A 26,112-nucleotide genomic window follows, 5' to 3' on the forward strand; every position below is an offset into this window, starting at 1 on the left:
AGTTGCCAACTTGACCCCAACCCTCCTCCTTTCTCATCCGGGCTTGGGACCAGCAACGGCGGAGTTGTTGTTGTTGTTGTTGTTATTATTATTATTATTATATAAAAATAAAAATAATCTCTTTTATAATTATGCTTTTCTCCTCAAGGAACAGTGAATAGTGTAGTGAAGACTGTTTTTCAGCCTTAAATGCATAACAAAGGAAATCATACTGCCCCAATGACATTCTCTCTCACTATATATCCACCAACTTTTAGGTCACTCACACAATAACAGTGTAGGACAGTGTTCATTTTTAGGAATTATACTAACCTCCTTCTCTGTGATAATGTTTGCTGCATAGACAAATTGGGAATTTTCCTCTCCAGCAAGGAAGATAGATAACTGTACTTTTTATTTTATTGTACTAGGACTGAAAATATTGTAAAATATGAAAATTTAGCATGGCATTTTGTTTGTTTTTCTGTCTCATTTTCTTACAAACAAGTATTTTCAAAGGTCATCAACTATCTACAGGGAATGTTTATTTCCTAAGCTGGACTTATATCTCAAGAAAACCTTTGATAGAGTGCTTTGTGATATTTACCTTACTCAAATGTTAAAATATGACTGGATGATCTCACCATTAGATGAACGCAAAGTTGGCTGAATTATTGCACTGCAAGAGTCCTCGTCAGTCACCCCCCACATTTGCCTGGAAATAAATATTGAATAGAGTTCCACAAGACTTTGCATCCTGTGCTGTACAATATTTTCATCATTAATTATTTGAGGGGGACACTTATAAAGTTGTCACATGAGCAAACTGGTTGGAATGGCTAATATTTTAGATGAAAGGAGGAAGATTTTAAAAGAACTTTCAAAAGGGCTTGGTATAACAAATAATAAGAGCCATTGTGGCACAGTGCTTAGAATGCAATATTGCAAGCTACCTCTGCCCACTGCTAAGAATTCGATCCTGACCAACTCAAGGTTGACTCAGCCTTCCAACTTTCTGAAGTTGGTAAAATGAGGACCTAGATTGTTGGGGGCAATATGTTGACTCTTTAAACTGCTTAGAGATGTAAAGCACTTTGAAGTGATATATAAGTCTAAGTGCTATTGCTAGAACAATTTATAACCAACTGCTGAGTTTTAAACAGAGTAATATAATGACTGACTTTATACAACTCTTTCAAGATTTAAAAACAAAAGGCTAACCTTCATCTGTTACTTTAATCTATGGACAGAACCGACTTTAAAATGAGAAGGAGGAGTATAGTCTGAATGTATGCAAATGAGTGAAAGAGTGGGAAGCAGAATAAATTAAGGAGAGCCCTATAAGATTGAAGTATTCCCCGTTTTTTTCTGGTTAGACTGTCCAGAGCTGCCTTGGAAGAAAAAGAAGGGAAATTTATGCCTTGAAGCTACTAATGAATAAAGCCAAAACATTCCAAAGCATTGTGTGGAACTCTTAAACTTCAAAGGGTTCAGTGAAAGAGGACTGAAAGAGGGAACATTTAGGTGGTGATACAAAGTGTTAAGTGGAACTCTTAAGATTTATTTTATCTGTTTTTATTTTAGATTTTTTTTAAAAAGCTTGCCTTTATTATTTTTATAAATAACTCATGATGGCAAACATATCTAATACTCCTTCTTCCTCCTATTTTCCCCACAACCATAACACTGTGAAGGCTGAGGGGAAGAGAGTGACTGGGCCACAATCAACCAGCCAGCTTTCATGCCTAAGGCAGAACTAGAACTTAAGAGTTACCTGGTTTTTACCTTGATTCCTTAACCACTAGACCAAACTGGCTACCAGGAGAACTCCAGAATTAAAGTACAGACCCACTAATCATCATGTGAATTAAGAAGAGAGGAAGTAGATCCACCTCAAGTCTTGTCTACGACTAATGCCTGAGCTCATTTTAACCATTCTTGAGAGCCAAATGGTTAACTACTATTTCAGCTGTATACTCTAACTTTAAAGCCTGGAGAAAATTTGTTATGTACAAGTCTTTTCAAGCAAAATATCATCTACTTACAATTGTGAAATTCATAACTTTCAGAATCCAGATGGTCATGGCAAGATTCACCAGGATTAAAATCATTAGAAGTAGCACAAAGAAATAGAGGCACCTCTTCCGCCAACCATAAATCCCCACTTTGTATACATGTGGTCCTTCTGAGCTCTGCATGGTGCTTCTCTGGGCATACTGTTCCTGAGGCATCTGGAAAAGAAAATACAACCAGATGTCATAGGCACAAACTGTAGACATGTTGAGACTATATATTCCTTTATTTAAATGATTTAAATGGCTGCCCATCTCACATGAAGCAGTATACTAGGATAAAACAATAAGCAAACCACAAATTTCTAGGTGACCAAGGTTAATACTATGATCCTAATCACAGAGGTGAAAGGGTAACAAGGCTCAAGACAATCCAGATGTATGGGAGAATGCTATTTTGAGTGCAGGCACAGTTTGTAGGCCCAACAAGATGGTACCTGGCATATGTCCTGTCCAAGATCAGGTGACAGAAACAATGGAAGTCCTGAAAATCGCCTCTTAGCAAGTGAATATAAAATAAAGCATTTTGGAAATACCTGTGTAGGTAAGATACCTTTTTTTGGCTTTGTGACTGTTATGTAAACACAGATGCTTCATTACTGAGCTGCCGAAGCCTAATTTTAAAAAATGTAGGAGGAAAAAAAGATTTATTGTCAAAATAGTGTTATTTATGGTATGTTTACATTCTCCTTTCTTACTTATTTCTTTTTTGCTAAAATGCAGGGGGAAAAAAATCTAAAGAGGTGATGTGGAATAATTTAATTTGGTCTATATTGATAAAATGAATCAACCTAATTCACACTTTCCAGAATAATAAAAAAAGGACTTATATGCAATCATTACTCAGATTTCATCACTCTCTGGATTTTGCAATTATATTTTTGCTAATACAAAAAATATTTTTAAAGGAAAATATATGTTAAAGGATATTTTGTATACCATGGAAAATAATGTGGAAATGTTCAAGTCAGTTGTTTGACAATTTTTAATTTTTAATTTGTGTACTGGCCTAGAAATCGAGGAGCATGGATTTATGAATATATATATATATATATATATATATATATATATATATATATATATATATATATATATATATATATATATATATATATATATATATATATATATATATATATATATATATGAGATTGATACTAAACAATGAAAAAAGGGGTTGATCTAGTTGTATTTGAGTCAGAAGCAAACCAGGAAACAAAAGGACTGTAGTAAGGGCTCAAACTGGATGAAACCTTACGTGAAAATTGAACAGATTGACCCCTATCCTGAGGTCATACATCCATTGACTCACAAAGGCAAGAAGACTTTAAAGTTTGAGTAGACATATGTGAAGAGCTTGATTTCTATGTTTTGAGTGAGAGGGAGACACACTTTCTGTGCAAGTCATGAACACTATAAGCCTACAATAAAGCATAATCTAGTCATGTCTTCCCTCCTAAATTCTGCTGTAATCAGATTGCTAAATGTCTGGGCAGTCAAGATTTATAGCTGAACCTACTAGGAAGTCTGACCAGGGCTCTGGATTAGACTGGGAAGCAAAGTAAACAAATGTGAAACTTCTCTATGATAGCTTTATGAAGAAACACTGCAGATGCTATTTCTAGTTCTCCTAGAATTGCCCTCTTAAGTCTTTTGTTTCAGTAACTTTACTATATATGGTTGTATTACAAATGACAAAATGAATAATCATTATTTAAAAAGAAACAAAAAGGAAAATATCAAAATGTTCAAACATCTAGAATTTGTACAATATGTTTGCTTATTTTCCCCTTCTATATTGCTCCCAAGCTATTAAGTTCACTCAGAATGTTGCTCAGTATTTACTCTTTCCTCCTTCAGGGAAGAACTCACATTCTTCTTTACTATCTAGGCCTGCTAAGCTTGAGTTAGTTTTAACATAGGTTTTAAGGTTTTCTTTTTCTTTTTAAATTACTTCCAGTTGTCTTAACTACCACATAGGCAGAAATCCTAAATGCATATAAGTTGATGTTGACTGCTGGTGATGGCCTCGACTGATCTGGACTGCCTGGATTTGCAGGTTTTCTTGGCAAGGTTTTTTGGAAGTGGTTTGGCAGTGCCTCCTTCTTTTGAGAGCTGGCTGAAAGAGACCTACTGGCTGAAGTTCCCTCACCTGGCAATGATACAATTGGACAGATACCGTTGGATGGAGAAATATGTCTGGTTTTATGTTTTTGTGTGTCCATAGAAGTGTGGGAGGACAGGTTAAGAGAGCTCCCAGTGACCTTATCAAGATCTTTCATTAAAAAGAATAAGAATGGATGAAAACTAAAGATGGACCTGTCCTCCCATACTTTTATGGACTACCCAAAACACACAATCTATACATGCCTCTCTGTTCAATTGTATCATTACCAGAAACCTCCAGCCTACAAAAATGCTAAAGAGTTGGCAAAAAAGCTTGAACAACTCATAGAGGGAAATAAACATTCCATCAACTCCCCCCTATAGAGCCTTCAAAGAATCAAAGATGTGACAATAAATGAAGATGAAACTGTGATCTTATTTAATGTCACAGCAGTCTTTACATCTATAGTCCTAGAATTAACCAGACAGGATCCAATCCGAGTTGGTCATTAGGACCACATGTTTATACTTCCAAGCTTTTGGATTTCTGCTGGAGCCCAACCTCAGGGAACTCTCCAGGATGTGTGCTAAACAGTCCACGACAATTCTACTACACAGTACATCTGCCATAACCAAACATACCAAGATTGAGATACCCCAAATCATGGCTCACATCAGCTTTTGCCTAATCACATACTTTCAGTTTGGTGGACAAATATATCAACAAAAAGAACCCCCATTGAATCACTGCTTTCAGGGCTCATAAGAGTGACCATAATGCATTGTCTAGAATCTATAACACTCCCACAGAACCAAAGCATGGATCTGGTATTTAGTTGATACCTTTGTCATAAAAAAAGAACCAACTAGAGAACACACACAAAAAATCTTCAAAGGAATACAATTCATAATAGAAAAAGAAAACATGCTGGATATACCATCCTGGATATCCTCATCAGCAGAGGCAATGATGGTTAAATTAGAAAGAGAAGTCTGTCATAAAACTATCTAGACTAACTCAGTGGTCCAGTGCAGTGGTGGGTTGCCAAATTTTTTACTACCAGTTTGGGTGCGCTCCTGCGCGTGTGTTGCTTCTGCGCATTTGCAGAGGAATCCTGGCAGGTGAGCAGAGCCTCCTGCCACCACTACTACTGGTTCGCCTGATCTGGGCCAAACCAGCAGTAACTCACCTCTGGTCCAGTATCAAAGTAACAACCCAACCTCCCACAATATAAGCTGTATAAGAACATGTAAGAACACTACTTAAACAAGTACAAACACACTTCACCAACCCTGAACTTCAGAAAAAGGAAACCCTTATCTATACAACATCTTTCAAGAAAATAGATATCCAAGCGACTTTGCTCACTCAACCCAATGAAGCACAACCAACGCAAGCTGTGAAAAGTATAATACTGCTATACATCAAAAACATCTCAGAAACAACCGACAATTAAACCTCATGGCATCACTATAGCAATCAAAGTCTCAAACCAACTAAAGCCTTGAAAAATATCCTAAGTAAATCAAAAGACCCAGGAGACCCAGAAGAAAATATAGAGGACATCTACAACATACAGTATAAGAACTTAGCAGCCAGTATAAGGGATAAATAGGCATCCATGAACACCAACCAGCAAACAGAAGACATGATGAAAACTCCTTAATTTCATAAGACATGGATACAAATTAACACCAAGATTAACACTAGACCAGCAATCAAGAAATAAACAATATCCAAATCAAGGAACTACCAAAGTCTGACATCAAGCTAACAACAAAGAACATCCTAATCAAGAAACCAAGACTACTCTCACCGACACTGAGAAGGCAGACCACTAGTATATACCATATTTTTCGGAATATAAGACTCTCCAAAGTATAAGACGCACCTAGCCTTTGGGGGAGGAAAACAAGGGAAAAATATCTGCCTCTGCCTCCCAGCAATTTGCCTCCTTGCAACAAACAGCAAACAATACAGACAATATAAACTGTTTGTAGTGTTACATTTCAGACTATACTTGTACAGATGTTAAAATTGACGTGATTTCTGGAAGTGTAGTTATTCTTCGCTATTTAAAAGAAGGTACAGTAGCACTGGGCCTCTTCAGGTCAAGCATTTATTTTAAAAAGCTTCTTCATTTTGTTAAGCTGTCTAGAACAATAATAAAGCAGTCTTTAAAAAGTAAGTCTAATAATTTGAACATTCTACATTTATAGTTATTGACTTACCTCCTTGCAGCAAAGAGCGTGATTAGCACAAGAAAAAAAAATCTGCCTCTGCCTCCCAGCAATTTGCCTCATGGAGCAAACAGCAAGTTTCGTTTTCAATTTCTCCCGATCATCAGCTGTTTCAGGTTGTAGGGATTGCTATAGCCTATTGCAGCCTCCACAAGCCCCCATTTGCTGCAAGGAGGTAAATTGCTGGGAGGCAGAGGCCAAATGATTGGTGCTGGTGGGTGAGTGGGGCTACTTTCAGTGTATAAGACGCACCTACATTTTCACCCTCTTTTAGGGAGGAAAAAGGTGCGTCTTATACTCCAAAAAATACAGTAAAATAAGAGCAAACCCAACTCCTTTCTGCCACTGATGATGTTACCTAGTTTGCTAATGAAATTTCTGCAAGAAAACAACCAAGTTCAGAGAACACCAAGGATCTCACATATAGAAGAGTCCTAACCAAAAAATTAATGCACCATCTATTGCAATTGCTTGAACTCTGAATGTGACGTGAACATGTAATGCATTTCACCTGCTAGCACTTCCTATCATGGCAAAGATCATTAACCAATGTTAAGATACTGTAAATAAAGTAATACATGTTACTATTGAAAGAAAGGATCCCATAAGGCAATAGGACCATCATCATTATATTGTCTATTAAGTAACTGCTATTGTTGCCAGAAACATGCTGTACATCATGAAGCGATGGATGTTAATATCCACTTATTAGTATTTAGCCTATTTCTTTCCCTGTGAGTACAATTTTTCACCTTCAAATCCAGTGGGAGGCTAAATAAGGAGCTTCTGAGGGAATAGAGAACATCCTATTGTGTGAGTAAATATCCAGTTGTGCAACTTTTAATAGAATAATGAATCCATTCTGCTGTTGTAGTGAGGTAGAACTAAGTTTAAAATATTGAAGAAACATCTGAAAATGAAAAACATATGGACCCCAACATCTGAAACTGAAAACCCATTCTATTCTTTTGATATATGACATGTGGAAATATAGATAACAATATTTGTAGACTTATAGTGGTTGGAAGAGATGACGGATCTTCTACTGAACAATATTAGGCTGCTCACATGAGCGCTAGATACTTTGGAGTAGAAGACTGAATTGAAGATATATTTGGCATAGGCTCATTAGCGGGATTCTAAGCAAAAAAACTGCAGTCTGAAGATGCTTAATGAGCACCTAGGCTACCAGTTAATCAAATGTAAATGAAATAGAAAAGCTTATGTTTGTCCTTTATCTTTGATTTCAGAAGGCAGTTAGTTCTCAGATTGTAAATAAGTGCTCTGTGCCAATAATACAGTCACAACTAAACCATGAAAGTTTCAAATAGTGTTTATTCTAAATCAACAGTCTGAATTTTGCGTGCCTGTTGCTTCTTCTTCAGTCCAGACAGAGAAGTAAAATGCCATGACCAACTTAGGCAAAGAATCTGCAACACTAACTTTATTTATAATCAGCCCAACGCAAGGACGACAGCTTCAGGTCTGCTCTAAGCAATAGGAAAGAAAATGGCAAGATGCCACAGAGAGGCTGATTGAAGCTGTAATCTTTTACCCACTTAACTGGGAGTCCATTCAGCTCAGTGACTTTACTTCTAACCTTTTAGCAGTAAATCTCACTCTTTCTAGCTTATTATAATGTGTAAGGCCACAGTAGTAAGATTTATTCTGGTGGCAAATTGTATATAATGTAATTGGTAGGGTTCTGTCTTCTGTGTGTGAAAAGGAATATTTGTGGTTATTTGATTAGGAAGTGTTAATTGCCTAAGAGTTGCGCTAATTGCAAGGCTTATGCAAGGACACTATTAGAAAGATAGAAAGAATGTAAGACATAGTTTCTACACATGAAGGGGATGGCAGAATGTTATTGACATACTTGGTTTTTTTTAAAAAAAATCTTCATTGAAGAAAATACATGTGCATATACCAGAGAAAACACAAAAGAGAATAAAAGAATATAATATGCCACTATTTAGCAAGTAGAACCCTGAATCTATCCTATTTGGGGAGGGGAGGGTGAAGGAAACGAAGGTGCTTTTTTTGAGATTTTCACTCCTCCCCCCCCCCCCCCGAGTTATAATGACAACTTGATATGCACAGAAAGAACCTTGTTTACTCCTACAGAAATATCACATGAGAATTTGACGGGAAGTAGCGGGTGAAAAGCGAATGCAAAATGAAAGTGATAAAAATGTGACAAGAACAAATGGACTGGAAAAATTCCCCCTCCTTTTAAAAAGTTAACCTTACAGATATTTTAAAATACACAAAAGTCTTCATAAATAAGATTCTTGAATTCTAAAAAGAGTGAAATTCAGCTTATGGACCATCTTGACTAAATAAGGGAGGGAAGGAGGAAGGAAAGAAATCTGTGTAAGAAGTCAAACCATGAAAATAGGTCTGGTGACAAAATATTTCAGAGGTCATCAAAAAGAAATGGGGTGAGATGGGGTGTATTGATTGTTAAATTGACTGTGAGTAGTTCAATACCTCTGATTCAAGAGATCTGTCTGTTCACAGAGAGAATGAAGGTTATTAAACTAAATTTGTCCAATTCTGTCTAACTGGTTTTTATTGTGCACTACAAAAATGTGCATGTTTGAATTTGATGCACTGCAAAAATATTTTGTATATTTTTGTAAAAGAATATAGGTTTTACATTCCTATATGTAAGAACAAATGTGCTCTCTAATGTCTTTGTGACAAGTGTAAGTGTGACATCATAGATATGGAACTGGCTGTAGTTTTCTATTATTTATACAGTGGTAAATGTTCACTGTCTTGTAATACAATGTTAGGAAATCTCCAAACTGCACCAGATGTCCATTTAGGAATGGAGCCAGTGAAATAATTCTCAACTCTGCCACAGCCATTTCCTCTTGCTCTGCACACATAGACTCATAAGGTTGCAAGTGCAACAGAGTCTATTCAGATCCAGGGGTGGGATTCAGCTGGCTCAGACCAGTTCGGATGTTAATTTTAATCTGGTTTGTCGAACCGGTAGTGACAAGGACTGGCTGACCCCACCTACCCTGTCCATCCCAGGAGTCTCCATGTGGCCCATTCATCATTCCAGGTAAGTGCAGGCCCCATGCAGAGGCTCGGGGATGGCAAAAAAACAGGCCTCCCAGAAGCATTGGAAGTCTGGAAACAGGCGTGTTTCTGGCCTCTGGAGCCCAGGAGAGGCCATTTTCGTCTTCCCAGAGGCTCAAGAAAAGCCTGGGGAAGGCAAAAAATGGGCCTACTGGAAGTACCAGTAGTCCAAAGCACCCCAGAGTCCGAGAGAGGTCATTTTTGCCCGCACGGAGGCTTGAGGAAAGCCTCCAGAGCTTGGGCAGGGTGAAAATGCCTTCCCTGCTACCATTGTTCAGGAAGCCAACTAGACCATGCCCCCATGCCATGCCCACCCAGCAACTGGGCAGAGAACTAGTTGCTAATTTTTTTCAATCTCACTCCTGTTCAGATCCTACTTGAGGTACCACAGTTGAAAAAAGGACAAACCAGAGCCAGTTCAGAAGAGGCTATCAGGATGGAAACGGATCTGGAAGGCAACCCCTATGAGGGTCTGGATAAGTTTAGCCTACAAAAAAACAACAACCAAGTGAAGATATTTATTCATTTACTTACCTCATTAATAAATTTATAAGGCTGCCCATCTCATATACATGACTTTGGATGCTAATACAAGTAGTCCATGACTTACAACAGTTCATTTAATGACTGTTTAAAGTTATAATGGAACTGAAAAAGTGACCATTTTTCAGAAGACTGTTGCAGCATTCCCATGGTCACATGATCAAAATTTGGACACTTGGCAACTGGTTGATATTTATGATGGTTGCAGTGTCTTTGGGACTACAAGAAAAGTCAATGAGGAAGCCACGTTCACTTAACAAGTGTGCTACTGATTTAACAATGCAGTGTTTCACTTAACAACTATGGCAAGATTAGTACTAAAACTCACTTAACAACTGTCTCGCTTAGCAACATAGATTTGGGGCTAATTGTGTTTGTGAGTTGATGCTACCTATAAACAAAATGGTATAAAATAAGTAATAAAAAATTAGAAACAACATAAATAAACAGTAGCTGTATGCTCATGACATCACCTCTTCAATATAAAACTATGACCAAGAAACAGGCTTACAATACAACCAAGGGTCCAGTCCTGATAGTAAAGTCAGATTTTTAATATGCTGCAAAAGGCCAGCAGAGTCAAGGCAAGACTAATCTGGAATAGTAGCAGTCTTTTACATAGAATTAAGTTTAGGATCATAAAACTGTTCTAGGAAGATATAAATATTCAGGTAATGCAGCCAATAATAATACAAAAGTGATTATTTTTTATTAATAGGTAGATATTTAGCCATTGTCCTGAAATAATATTGCTTTCTTTTCTTATGGATTATTGCTTGGGCCTGTTTAATTTCCAGCCCAGCCATCAAAGCAGCTGAAACAAACATTTTACTATGGAAAAAAAAATCAGTTTTAGATGATCTATAGAATATTCTTTTTCCTCCATTTGATTTGATTGATGTATTTTGCTTAATTTATTTTATAGTCTGTATATTTAATAGTCTGATTATCCAGTCCTCATGTCTCTGATTTAAAATTAACCCATCAAATATGCCCATTTATTTATATCTACAGGCAGAATTTCCCTTTAACCTATTTTGTTATTAATAATTTCTTAATAGGATTTAAACTATTTTATTTTATGGAGTGATCACTTGTTTCTTTACTTCACCTAGTAATGACTTTTGCTATTTTAACTAAAAGTTGACTGTAAAAGCTGATTCTCCTAGATCTCTCTATTCTGGATTTTCATTCTGCTTATATATCCTAAAATATTAATATATCAGCACAGTTTACACAGTTCTATAACCCACTTTAACTGCTGCCAATTAATGCATAAATATGGCTTCTGCTGCCCATATATTATTAATTCAGCCTGTTCTTTTAATACAGCTTTGCCTCTTAAGACAAAGTGGGGCAAGGGATATGCTCAGAGCAGAAGAAAAATTCATGTTGAACAGATCTGAGAAAAATAAACTTTTCTGGCACTGTGTAGACAAACAAAAAATGGAAGGGTTGTTTCAAAGTACTTCTCATGCTGTGCAACCACATTTAAAGAAACAGCAAACAGGCCAGCTAAGGTTTAATGGTCACTGGTGAGGAAAGGCAATAAACTTTAATGTTCCAAAATAGGGCATGGAGTAACAAGTTGCACATTCACTTGTCATTTTCAGGAGAAATGCCCGACTTTTAAAATAACGTGTTTAGGAAATATTTATTTGGCAAAACGTCTCATGAAATGAAAAGTAGCAGGTGGTGTTGAATGGAGCAGCTTGGAGAGAAAAATAAAGTTTATCTGAAACTTTCTTGAATTATGGGATATTGCAACTCTATTATAAATAGTTGTATTATTTTTGCCCCAATTCTGGGTAACCACAGAAAAATAAATAGGATGGTAGCATTATTGCCTTGTGATTTACAAATGTATTTGCTTACTTTTAAAAAGGCTCCAAACTACTCAGCCTTTGCCTCACGGACTCTTTGTAACGTAGCTATATCTGAATATTGTAGCTGCATTGACAGCAATTTCTGAAACATACTAGCTGGTCGCCTATTCTATACAATAAGCAGAACTGTCCAACTTTCTGTAGTTCATCCATACACACCACTGCGTAAACTTTAAAAACAGTAATATATACTGTTGGGGGGAAGGTTTGACAAATACGCATGCTCACTTAAAGAGAAAACCTCCCCCACCCTCCTGGCCGTTTGCAAGAACTTCAGTAGAAGTTGGAAAGATAATCAGCCAATCCCTCGGTAAATGTAGTGGGAGATCTCCAACTTCTTTCTCAGTTAAGGGAGTACCTCGACGGGTCCCTATACTTGTAAAACAAAAGTGCAGCAATGCCCAAGAAAGCTGTTTTAAGAAAGAACAAAAAGCCTCTTACCTCTTCTGGGGGAGGGGGGAGACCAAAGAACACAACAAAATCCGGTGATATGCCAAAAACGGGGCAAGAGGGAAGATGCCGTGTTGCTTTCAGAGGAGCGCAAGGCCTACCCTGGGTTCAGAAGCTGCCCCTGTCAGATTTTCCAGCAGCAGAACCGTGGCCAAGTCCCTGCCCAGCCTGAAGAATTTCCTGAACAGCATTCCCCTTCTTTCTCTAACTGCTTTGAAACCACACTCTGTCTTTTACTTCAATGAGGCTTTGTCAGGCCAAGTTACAGCTACTGGTCTGGCTCCAGATAGCAATTGAAAACACATGTGTTTTGCATGAAAGCCTCCCCACATATTATCGTGCCTCTGCGCCAAACACAGGGGACTGGCATGTTTCGCATTTGGAATCATTTCTGCAACAACTGTATATGCTATTTTTATTTCAAGACTGCTCTACGCTTCTCCTTTATTTAAGCCTTGCAAACCAAGAGAAACTTTCCTTAGTGTTAACTTCTTTCCCTGACCAAACCTGCAAAGAGAAATTCAGATTCTTATGCAGTCCACCACCTCCATTTACCTAGTTTTCTCTTGTGTTTTAATTTCAATTGCGTAAAGCAAGGTTTATTTTTAGAAGCTCTAGGCTCTGCTCAGCACATTGCTGTGTATCCTAATCTTGACGTGTAGCACTGTAAGCTGAATATACTAAAAATACTACAATTATGCCTGAGCACTTGGATTCTTCTCTACTGTGGCAGTCTCTCACAATAATTCCCAAAACAGCTTTTTTTAGATTGCCTATAGGAAAGTTTGGGTTTAGCTTAAGTTATGGGAAAGACATATGCTTTATCTTTTGTCAAATGGATCTCCTTGATATTTTTCAGTTCCCTATGATACCATAGATCTAGGTTTGTTTTTAAAAAATACTTTATTTTTCTCTTACTTCAGATACCCATACAAATAACATACAGATCCCTCTCCTCTCCTTTCCATTTCTCTCCTTTCCTAAGAGCCACCGGAAGGGGAAAAAGACTTCCTTGCTTGAAAAATCCCAAGCAGATAATTATCCTTTAAAAAAAAATACTAATTTTTCCCAGTGTGTTGTCATTCAGTGGACCCCTACATATTAGTCAGCCTCTAGATGGCTGAATGAAAGTAGTACTTCATATTTATTCCACATGTATGGAATAAATACACATTCAAGAGAAATAGTGACTGGTACTATTTCTTACTCATTTTCTATACTCTGCATGGCATTGCTTAATCTGATAGGGAGTACTAGGATAGGGTATGTTTATACATCATTTCATGCTGTCCAAAATTTTAGAAATTTTACAAAAATATTAAATCTAATGGAACTGTCCTGTTTACTTTATGAAGGAGAAGACCAGTTCTTCTAAATGAATCCTCATGCAAACTTTTATATGTAACAGATAATTTTGGTTCAACTAACATGAACATAAGCTTTTTAAATAACATTGAAAAGCATTTGAACATACTTGTCAGCCTTCAAATCTCAGTTAAGGTGGCTGCTATCTATGCAATTATTTCTATAGTGAACATCAATTTTGCAAAAAGTACACCCACATAACAAATATAAACTTATTAACCAAATAAGTTTATTATAAACAATATTAACCAAACAAATCCATCTATGCATTTTAAAGGCCAAAGGGTTTAGATAAGGCCAGGAATCTCTGTCCTGCATACTGAATAATCATTATAAAATTCCCAGAGGGATAGTGATGGAAGCCATTGTAAAGTCTACGATATGGAGCATGACATAAATAACATCAAAAGATCTCTCTGCTCTGAAAGCTTATAAGGTTGCCAGCGTATATCCTTTTGATAAATGCAAGAAACCAAGATACTTGTGAGGAGGGGGAGCATGACAGGTAATTGACCTTTGTACTTTAAATCTTATCTAGACTCCTGTTTTACATTTTATTATTAGTAATCATTTCAACATATTAGAGAGATACTAAGTACTGGAGCCAGACATTTGCAAAATAATGGAGAATTGTCTCTATGAAAATATTGTGTTTGTGGCAGAAAGTATCATTGCAAGGAACAGTTAGGAGAGTCACTTTCCTTAGCTATGCCCTATTAGTTACTTGCTATATAATGCAGGCTGTGGAATTGATGCAGATCAGTAAGTTATTTAGGTGTATTTCCTACAAACTTTTATATTCCTACATATAGTTCTATAAAATGCCAGAGGGAAAAGAATAATCTATTTTTGGAGATTCACCGACTAAGTTAAGTACAGCATTTCTAGTACCGTTGGATGAAAATATAAACTGAAGCATGTATTACATTCATACGTACAAAAGGAATGCTATTATGGAGGGAAGAAAGAGAGAGGGGGGAATGAGAGAGGGAGAATTAATGAGCTTGTCTTCAGGTAATAACATGAATATCTCCTGATTATTTTCTTGGAAATGGTTTTCCATGGCCTTCTTTTGGGATTATTTTCTCCAGGTAAATCTGTAGTCTTGCAGTTATGGATGGTTTTTCATTTAGACGTATAGCTATTTAAAGAGAAATTCACTCAAGATGTAACTTCCTATAAGAAAAAGATTTATATACTTGCTTAATTTTTAAAGAATGATTTGACAGATATGTGCTTCCATTAAAAAATGCCTCACACACAGTTTGCTATGACACCCAGAATTGGGGAACAGTGTTTTGTGGAAACAAAGCTTGAATTATTCATATTGTTGGTATCTTTTCAACATACAGCTGTTCTGGAAACAGAAAATCACAAAATAAATCTTTTCTACAAAAGTAATCCAGAAAGTTACAGTAGCACTGGGAAATAAGTAAGTCTAATGCAAAGTGTCAGGAGATTTACTTGGAGAAAGAAATAAGTTAAGTGAAGTGCTAATGGTATGACTGTATTCATCTGCAATTCATAAAGGAGTCAGAAACAAAGGAAAAGGACGAAATGTTAATCCATTGTGGGAAGAGTTTGGGGACCATTGGTAGATACATTAGAGTCCACAAAGATCTCCAGGAAAGAGGGTAAGGTTCAGTGGTTGGTTGAAGGTGGTACGCCCCATTATGTGCATACCGGTGTCTGCCTGGAGCACTGGATACAATTCTGGTACGGTGTTCTGGGGGGCCCACCCGTCCGCCCTACCTGTATTTGAGCTCTTTGGCGCTTATGTGTATGGAGCACACGGCACCTGCGCGATGCTCTGCTAAGCAGCTGGAGCGTCGTGGAGGCTCGCGGAGGCATCACAAGAGGTAAGGGTGCATGCGTGCGCACATTTATGTGGTGGATGCTGGGTCCTGTTGCAACCATACCGTGTGCAATGGGATCCAGAACCCAGCACTAGGAAGGTTGTACAAAAAATAGAGAGGGAAGAAAAAAACTTCAGAATTTGGGAAAAATCTACCTAATGGGATTTGGGTGCAAGTCATTTCACATGGATAGATACACCCAGACAAATAGGCAGGGGAGAAAAGAGAGAAGTGGGGATTTGCCTGAACAGAGAAGTAAGAAAAAGAGGAGAAGAAATAAATAGTTTAGGAAGTTCAAAGAAATTTGATTGGTTGGCAATGTCTGAAAAGTTTCAGCAATGCGCAACATCCCTTGAGTTTCAGCTGTGAGATGATCATGACCAAGAGGAAGAGAAGCTGACTATATTCAGGCAGGCCAGGATAGAAGAAATTGAAGAATAAACAAACTAATAATAGAGTAAGACACACCGCTGAAACTTACGGAGGGTAGCATGACTGCAATCTTCTTTACCAAGGGAAATGGTAAAGAAAGAGGGGGGGGAGGAGAAATCTTTGAGAGGATTCACTGAGGGATTAATTTCCATTAAATTCAATAGCTACTGTTGTTTAAAGTTCTTCTTCTGTCCATGCAATATGCATGGGTGCATGTATGCATGGTGATTATTTGTTTCTTAATGCAAGCTGTACAGTAAAATATAGCTGTTCTTGTCCACTCATGACTACAGATACATTTTTCTTAATGGGAGAATGTGGCTGAAGTAATCCATTAATTCTCCCCTAGCTGGTTGGACAGTAGGGAACAGGCTTGTTTACAGAGATTTAGAGAGACGCTAAAAGAATCCTACTGGAAGATCCCCTGAGGAATCAGTTTCTTAACTCAAAACCAGCTACTACAAGAGCTACACAAATATAAAATGCGAGGAAGGGAAAGAGAGAAAAGCATGATCCCAAGATCCACTGCAAGTGTTTCCTTTAGTGGAGAACAACAGTACCAAATTGTGTGTGATTTAGTCCAGTTACACAATAGTGAAAAGAAGGATTGGGACAATTTGGTTCTTCCAAGTAGCTAGTTGGGAAATTCTGGGACTTAAAGTCCACATGTCTTCAAGCTGCCAGTGTTAAAATACCGTTAGTGTTGAGTTTGATAATTAAATCATTAAATTGTTTGAAAAGTAATCTACATTCCGTTTTTTCTTAGACTAAAGCCAAAAACTAAGCAAACAAATATTTGTTATCTGGGTAATAGTATTCAAAATTCCCTTTTTGTTGTTGCAGGAATAGGATATGGCCAGTCTAGAGAAAAAAAGGACTAGGGGTGACATGAAAGCAGTATTCCATTATTTTGAGGGGCTGCCACAAAGAAGAGCAGGAGAACTTATTTTTCAAAGCACCAGAAGGCAAGACAAGAAACAATGGATGGAAACTAGTCAAGGAGAGAAGCAACCTGGAATTAAGGAGAAACTGCCTAACAGTGGAACAGCTTGCCTTCAGAAGTTGAGGGTCCTTCATCACTGGAGATTTTTGAGAAAAGACTGGACAGCCACCTGTCTGAAATGGTATAGGATCTCCTGCTTGAGCAGATAGCTGGACCAGAAGACCTCCAAAGTCCCTTCCAGTTCTATTCTGATTGACTGACTCCTGAGAGCCAATGTGGTGTACAAAGTTAGAAACCAGGTAACCATGAATTCTAATTCTACCTTAGGCATGAAAGTCAGCTGGGTGACCTTGGGCCAGTCCCTCTCTTTCAGCCTCAAGAAACAATCAATGGCAAACCATTTCTGATAAGCCTTGGCAAAAAAACTACAGGGACTTGTCCAGACAGATCCCAGGAGTAAAAAATTGAAGTCATAAACAAACAAACAAGCAAATGAATTGTATGGTAATAGTTACATTTAAGAAATCACGTGCCATATTTGCATTATTTATTCAAAGTGGCTTTTAAAAGAGTAATGATAATTTATAATATATATTCAGGTTTTTTTTAAAAAAAAACCTCAAGGGTATCAGTATATGTAAATCAAAAACATGCTTCTTTGTGGAGACCAAAGGCCAGAAGAAGGATTTACAATATTAGAAGAAAGACAGGCAATTCTAAAGTAGGACAATTTGTGTAGCCTTGGTAATATAGCTGAATGCAAGAGCTGGCCTTTCATGTTGAAAATGCTTGACCTGTGAAGTTAAGCATGCTTTTATTTGACTTAGTCATTGTATAGAAAATGAGCAAAATCAACATGTTGACAATACTTCCAGAGCTAGCTTAAGTTATTATAAGTGTAGGCTATAGTGCACTGAATGATTGGTTGGTTGGTATTAGATGATATCAGAGTTAAGTTTTCATTAACATTCAGGAAAACTCAAGATAAGTGGATCCTATCCAAATGTTCAGCTTTTTGCAGCACACATACTGTAGATGTTTTGGCCTGTCTCTCTGCCCCTGCATCAGTGGTTCTGTGAGCGTGGCTTGGTGGGTGTGGTGTGGCTTGGTGGGCATGGCTTGGTGCACAGCAGGGGAAGGATACTGCAAAATCCCCATTCCACCCTTCTCTGGGGCCAGCCAGAGGTGGCATTTGCCGATTCTCCAGACTACTCAAAATTTTCGCTACTGGTTCTCCAGAACCTGTCAGAACTTGCTGAATTTCACCACTACCCCACATATTACATTTATCTGAATTCCAACAACATTACATTGAATTCATAAGTAAAAAATTCTGGCCTCATTTTAATTATGTAAAAATACATTTAAAATATATTTACTTGCTTCTTCTCCACTCATTTTTTTTTGAGAAATAGTATATTGCCTGAAGAAAAGGTCCAGGGAGCTCTTTTTTGTTATCATGTTTTTCTTGGTGCTAATAAAGGATATAACCTAGCTATGGATTTGTATTCCTTCTTGCAGCCTCTAAATTGCTTTTTTATGTCTCCTTTAAATGGCTCTCCAAGGGCCTAAGCAGAGATCTGGAACACATTTTAAGGCTTCTCTGTTTATGGGGCCATTCAGCCCATCATTATATATTTTAGCTGTTGATGACTCTTTGAAGGTATCTGAAGATAACCTATTACAAAAGTCCTTTATGTGAATATGTCAGGTACTTATCCTGGCATTCAGTTGACTTCCTAGATATCTTCCCTCAACTTTCAATAGGGCTAAGGTTTTTTTTAAATTAAAGAAACAGACTTGTATCCTTGTATTGTATGATAGCAAGATATCATATCTGGGCTATAGAGTTCAGATAGGTAATAGAGACTTCAACTCATCCAGAACGCAGCCGCGCGAGCGATTGTGGGTGCACCTCAGTACACCCACGTTACACCTATCCTTCGCGAGCTGCACTGGTTACCGATCAGTCTCCGGATACGCTTCAAGGTGCTAGTCGTAACTTATAAAGCCCTTCATGGTATTGGATCTGGGTAATTGAGAGACCGCCTGCTGCCAATTACCTCCCACAGACCCATTAGATCTCACAGGGTTTGCCTCCTCCGGGTGCCATCTACCAGCCAATGCCACCTGGCTATTACCCGGGGGAGGGCCTTCTCTGTGGCAGCTCCGGCCCTCTGGAATGAACTCCCCGCAGGGATTCAGACCCTCACCTCTCTCCAGGCCTTCCGAAAAGCTGTCAAAACCTGGCTTTGCCGGCAGGCCTAGGGGTGATGAGTTCCCTCCCCTCTCGACATGTATGGTTGTGCAACTGTTGTCTACTTTTATTATTTGTATTTTGTCTTTTATGTTCCCCCTTTTTTCCCCTTTGAATTGTTCGCCGCCCTGAGTCCTCCCGGAGAAGGGCGGCATACAAATAATAAAATACCAATACCAATAACTGCAAAAGGACATAGCCCATTCCAAGTATCCACTGTCAATTAACGGTTGCCTGGTTTTTACAGTACAGATGCTTAAGTCCTAGCTGTGCAGGTGAAGGGAAGGGAGGGCAGGCCAAAACTGCTTTATCAATGAACAGATTTGCTGGAAAAGACTGGGGTGGCACCTATTTTTATCAGGTATGTAGTTGCTATGGGAACTAACTGGTCAGCCAATTGTTTCTCAATAGGTGGCTATATGAAAGATTTTCCTGGATAAGAAGGATTTTGATATAAATCAATGGATGTTTCTATGTATTATCTGCTCACTAAACATACTGTAGAAAAGGTTTCAGTAAGTAAGGAACTGGTATCTGATACGAGATATAAGATTCTAAGAGTGGTATTTGTTGGAGTACAGGATCTTTTTCTTTGATCACCCGATATGATATGTAAAGAAATGTATATATTACAAAATCAATCAAAACCAATCAATTGCTCTTTCCAACCAGATGCCTTATGTTCAAAAAAAGGCAGATGTTTTCAGCAGCGTATGATTCCTTTAAAGGCCAAAGATAAAGAGCGTCAAACACAAATGTGCCAGTCATGAATGACAGACAAAAGCACAGTTTTGAAACAGCTCAATGTCTATTTAACTAAAATAGAAACATTCAGTAACTTCCTGGTTTTTCAGCAAATAACCCTGCATTGAGAGGGGGGGGGGGAGAAGCGAAGAAAATCCACCCATTACAGACATAGAGTGGTAACAGCATTATATGACAAAAGAAAAAAGAAACACAATATTCCACTTTCCATCAAAACAGGGAAGACCATTTTAATTTGAACTATTTTCTATTAATTGTTCTATATATATGACACACGGCTCTACTTTCCTTTTCCTATTGATCGTCTACTGTAGTGATGCTTCTGCAAAGTTCAGGCTGATGCTATCCTAAAAGTAAAAGAGCCAAAGGCTGCTATGTATTAATTATTGAGATTTGAAAGTGCTCCCTGATCCTCAGTTGTCACTAGACTCATAAATGCTGGCAAAAACCACTTTTACACAATATCATCTGACGTCCCAATGATTCCTTTTGAAACCAGTTGGATTTGGGGATGGGGAACCACACGTTATTTGCTATCAAAGGGATTGCTGCTAACACTGTTAATCTATCCAGTAATAAAGGTTACAACTAAGGATCACCTTCTCTTACGTTAACTATTTCATATTGCCACAGTGGATTAAATGCTAGATACTGGATGTCCAGAATAAAATTCTAATGTTTCCTAATTACTGCTAATACAGTAAGAACTGAAAAGCAAGACAAAAGACTTGTTAGTACTAGCAATGCCTAAATTGATATTTCACTAAATAAAACATAATATGAAGATGCAGAAAATTTATTAGAAGACAGCCTCCTCTTAAATTTATTTTATTTGCACTATTTAAAGAATATGTAGCCAACGAAGAGGTTACTCACAGAGACACACCTTATAGTTGATGAAAGATTTCATGAAGGTTTTGAATGAATATTTTTGGAAATCATGCCTCTGGGAGAAGCAATTTTATGTAAACACAGCGTATGTGCTGGCAGAATGTCATATTAACATAATTTTATGCATTTAATTTCATAGAATATTTGCAAAAGAGAACAGAAGTAAAACTTCAAAGGTCATAAAACATGAGCATCAACCTAATGGAAAAGACGATCAAGGAAAAGGACATATATCTTTCGAGAGCAAGTGTCAAAGGTTTTTAGTAGCCCATGATGAAATTAATTGGATGAGTACAGAATAGCCAGAGTAGATCTAGGAATGCTGAATTTAACCAGTACTTTTCCAGAATAATTACCAGAATCCCTATCCAAAATCAGTCCTTTCCAGCCCTTACATACATACTTTTGTTGGCACTTTTTCCTTTATTGGGAAACAAACTATTACTGGAATCAGTACTGACTATTTATCTCCTTCCTTTGTCATTTATTTCCTTATGCTGATCTCTCTTCCTTTTTCTGATAGCTTTAGCTGTTCCCGCTCTTTATTTCTCTGGAATATATTTTCTGAATGCATTCATCCACTCTCTCTTTTAAAATGTAAAATCCATGGAGCAAGATGGCACTTAAAATGAACAATATTCTAATGATAAAGGCAGCACATTGGCCTTTATTTATTTTGGTCTCATGCAATATTTTCATCACCTTCAAGATGACCAGCTACCATATTTTTCGGAGTATAAGACGCACCTTCCCCCCCAAACTGGATGAAAATCTGGGTGCGTCTTATACACTGAATACAGCATTTTTGGCCTCCCAAAACCCCACCCCTGCGCATCCCGTTTTTTGCTAAAATGGACACGCAGAGGGTTTGGGAGGCCTGCCAAGTGCTCCTGGGGGCTAAAGAGGGTAAAAATGAGTGAAAAAAACAGGCCATTTTTTGCCTGTTTGTGCTCCCACAGCCCCCAGAAGCATCTACAAGCCTCCCAAAGCCTATGCTGTTTTTAGCAAAAACCAGGCTTGTTTTTGCTTGTTTTTGCACCCCTATTCCCCAGGAGCACTTTGCAGGCCTCTCAAATTCTCTGCATGCCCCGTTTTTCACAAAAACAAGGCGTGCAGAGGGTTTGGGAGGCCTACAGAGTGCAAAAACTTTTTAAAAATTTATCTCTTCAAAATCTTGGTGTGTCTTATACTTCGGTGTGTCTTATAGCTTGAAAAATACGGTATTTACAGCTAGAAGAGACAACCTCTGAACTATTTAGTTAATCCAGGGATGCCAACAGGGGTGGCTTTCACTTACCTTCTCTACCGGTTCACAAATGTGTGCACATATGCGTCTGGCTATCTGCCTATGTGCTTTGCTAACAAACGTCACTAAATAGGACAAAATAGAGCCAGAGAGGCAGGCCCACCCACCCTCCATTTCCGCTACCGGTTCAGGTGAACCGGTCTGAACTGGCAGAATACCACCTCTGGATACCAACTATATGTTCCAAAATGCAACACTATTTCAGTTGTTTATTATTAATTATCTATTCAATAAATGCTGCAATGTCACAGTTGTTAAGGTAACATAGACCTAGATTTAATAAATATATGAAAATAATAATTAAAATTAGAATATTCATTTTGCTTCCAAAATATGATTTGAAAGAGGGTTTATAAATGTGACTGTGTGACAAACATTAAATTTTTTATAATTCTCTGGAATTACATGCAATTTTACAATTAAATAATATAAATGGATTCTCTGTGTCCTTATAGTTAAAAGACTGATTTTGCACAATTGGAAAGATAAATTAAAGCATTAAACAACAATAATCTAGGTATTATGTACCCAGGTTATGTGGAATTACGTTCTCTCTGTCTCAGATATGATATGCACAGCATCTTTGATATAACTTTGATTTCCAACACAAAATTGGTAGGCTATCCTAGAGCTAAAAGTATGTAATGCAACAGAATACAAGCTCCAACAAGATATAGGTCTGGTCAATGCCATGTAAAAGAACTCTCTGTTAGGAAAGATAGGGTGTTATTAATAAATAATATATACCTTAAAAAATAGGCTCTTAAAGTAATCAGCTTTATCATGTTTGTATCTTATTTTGCTTTAACCACTGTAGATATCACATTACATGTTATCTTAAGAATATTTCAATAGTTTAAGATAATTTCATGGCTGAGTGAGGATTTAAACCCAGATACCTATTTATCTCCACCATATTTCACTAAAAACGCAGCCTGCTAATGTCTCTATATACCAAGGTGTGAAAATATTGCTTATTTAACAAAAAGGAATGATGCTTCTGTCAGAGTGAGTTATCAGCAGACCAAAATGAAGCACAGAGATGTTTAGGAAAATAAATCTTAAAGGAATAATTCTTAAAACATTTTGGTGAACATGTTTCTGATATTTCGCACAACCCTGTTTTCACTTCCCCATTCTTCATAGCAGTTTTTAAAAATGATGTATAATTATTTTCATGGTTGCCAGCCTGCAATCACAAGGAACATGTTGAGATTGTCAACTAGTGCTCCCTTAACCTGATCAGTTAGAGAGCATCCACAATGTTCAGTTATTTCCCCATCCATTGATCTTCTTTTAATTTCCATAGTCTAGTCCTGAGGATCAAATCAAAAGCATCTTTAAAACTTACATAGTTTCTCCCCCCCTCCCCCAACCCCTGTCTGAAGGTACATTTTCCAATTAGAACAGTGTTTTTCAACCTTGGCAACTTTGAGATACATGGACTTCAACTCCCATAATCCCACAAACCTGTATGGTTGAAGTTTGCACATGATAAAGTTGCCAATGTTGAGAAACATTGAATTAGAGGTTGCAAAATTAAATTTTCTTTGACTTCCTGTTGTTGTTGTTAGTTGCGAAGTCATGTCCAACCCATCATGACCCCATGGACAACGTTTCTTCAAGCCTTCCTGTCCTCTATAATCCTCTGGAGTCCATTTAAGCTCACACTGACTGCTTCAGTGACTCCATCCAGCCACCTCATTCTCTCAATTCTTTGGTGCTCAGCCTTTCTTATGATCCAACTTTCACAGCTATACATTGCAACTGGGAAAACCATAGCCTTGACTATAAGCACTTTTGTTGGCAGGATGATCTCTCTGCTTTTTAGTATGCTGTCTAGATTTGTCATAGCTTTCCTCCCTAGGAGCAAGGGTCTTTTAATTTCTTGGCTGCAGTCCCCATCTGTGGTGATTTTGGAGCCCAGGAAAATAACATCTTTCACTACCTCCATTTCTTCTCCATCTATTTGGCAGGAATTGAGAGGGCTGGATGCCATGATCTTAGTTTTCTTAATGTTGAGTTCCAAGCCAACTTTGGATCTGCATCAAGAGGCTCTTTAGTTCCTCTTCACTTTCTGCCATTAGAATGGTATCATCTGCATATCTGAGGTTGTTGATATTTCTCCCGGCAATCTTAATTCCAATTTTAGATTCATCTAGCCCCATCTTTCTCATGATGTGCTCTGCATCAGAAGTGGGTTCCTACCAATTTGGCCAAACCAATAGTTGTATGTGAGCCTGGGTCACAGAACCAGCAGTGACCCAGGCTGGCCACACCCCTGAATTGGTTCCCTGGTTGCTGCTGTCACTGCCACCATCTCTTTTTTTTTGAGTTCTGTGCATGGTCAGAATAATTTCCATTTCCATTGTCCAAGCATGCACATGAAGGAACTGGCACTAATGCTGGCCAGAACCCACCCCTCCTCTGCATAAAGGTTAACTAGGCAGGGTGACAGCCTTACCGGACTCCTTTTCCAATTTTGAACCAATCAGTGGTTCCGTGTCCAGTTCTCACTGTTGCTTCTTGACCCACATATAGGATTCTCAAGGGACAAATAAGATGGTCTGGTACTCCCATCTCTTTAAGAACTTGCCACAATTCATTGTGATCCACACAATCAAAGGCTTTAGTCAATGAAGTAGAAGTAGATGTTTTTCTGGAACTCCCTAACTTTCTCCATGATCTAGCGTATGCTAGCAATTTGATCTCTAGTTCCTCTGCCTCTTTGAAAGACTACCTCCCTTAAATCCTATTTGACTACCTCCCTTAAATCCTAGGATAGGTAAGAAGAAAAGTGGAATGGGGCATTCTGGTGCAGTACAAAGCAAATAAATTGGAAAGCTAAACAAGACCTTTTGTCGGCTGTGACCAGGGGGGCCTTTGCCCAGGTTCGCCGGTGCACCAGTTGCGGCCCTATCTGGACCGGGAGGCACTTTGAATGGTCACCCACGCCCTCGTCACCTCAAGACTGGATTACTGTAACACACTCTACATGAGGCTGCCCTTGAAGAGTGTCTGAAGACTACAGCTGGTCCAGAATGCAGCCGCGCGAGCGATAATGGGTGTACCGAGGTACACCCATGTTACACCTATCCTCCGTGAGCTGCACTGGCTTCCTATTGGTCACCGGACCCGCTTCAAGATGCTAGTTGTTACTTTTAAAGCCCTACATGGTATTGGACCTGGCTACCTGAGAGACCGCTTCCTGCCATTTACTTCCCAACGACCAATAAGATCACACAGGTTGGGCCTCCTCCGGGTGCCGTCGACCGGACAATGCCGGTTGGCGGCTCCCCGAGGGAGGGCCTTCTCTGTAGCTGCACCGGCCTTGTGGAACGAGCTTCCTGCAGAGATCCGGACCCTCACCACTCTCCCGGCCTTCCATAAAGCCACCAAGACCTGGCTGTTCCAGCAGGCCTGGGGCTGTTGATTAACTTCCAGCCTCATTTGATGGAATGGATGTTGTGTTGATTTTAATTCTGTAATTTTAAATGTTTTAAATGCTTTTACTTGTTGTGAGCTGCCCAGAGTCCCTAGGGAGTGGGCGGCATACAAATTCTATTAAAGTTTGAAAGCTTTTCATACTCAAACTTTTTTTTTTTTAGGTTTCCTAGTTGATGAACTAATCAAGAGTAGTCTCCTTCCTTCCTTCCTTCCTTCCTTCCTTCCTTCCTTCCTTCCTTCCTTCCTTCCTTCCTTCCTTCCTTCCTTGCTGGGGGATATGGATTGAGTTTTCAGTTTGGCAGGTTATGAAACTGATAAATCTCATAATTACATGGAAAGTAGTGATAAAAATAAAAATCACTATTTACTGTTATAAAGTAAGATAATTATTAACAGTGATGCCAATGAATGTAGTTTCCAATATTTATAATATTGTTTAAGTATGCAGTGATGGCACATGGTTAAATTGTATAGGTTTTT

At 38.2% G+C, this 26,112-nt stretch overlaps 1 protein-coding gene across 3 annotated transcripts in view; it reads right to left on the bottom strand.

Moving 5' to 3' along the window:
* Positions 1-26,112, bottom strand: part of SGCD (sarcoglycan delta) — a 468,122-nt gene that overhangs the window by 192,902 nt on the left and 249,108 nt on the right. For 2 of the 3 annotated variants that reach the window (XM_087709402.1, XM_087709401.1), the window contains one exon: positions 2,025-2,210. In XM_087709402.1, the coding sequence (XP_087565528.1) occupies positions 2,025-2,210 (186 nt within the window). Of the gene's footprint in view, positions 1-2,024; positions 2,211-12,361; positions 12,627-26,112 lie in introns of those variants that run through there. The other variant, XM_087709403.1, reaches the window with a different exon arrangement.

The sequence above is a fragment of the Thamnophis sirtalis genome, unplaced genomic scaffold (assembly GCF_051295495.1).
Source record: "Thamnophis sirtalis isolate CommonGarterSnake01/CBP01778 unplaced genomic scaffold, rThaSir2_p1.2 scaffold_3, whole genome shotgun sequence".
Classification (NCBI taxonomy): Eukaryota; Metazoa; Chordata; class Lepidosauria; order Squamata; family Natricidae; genus Thamnophis; species Thamnophis sirtalis.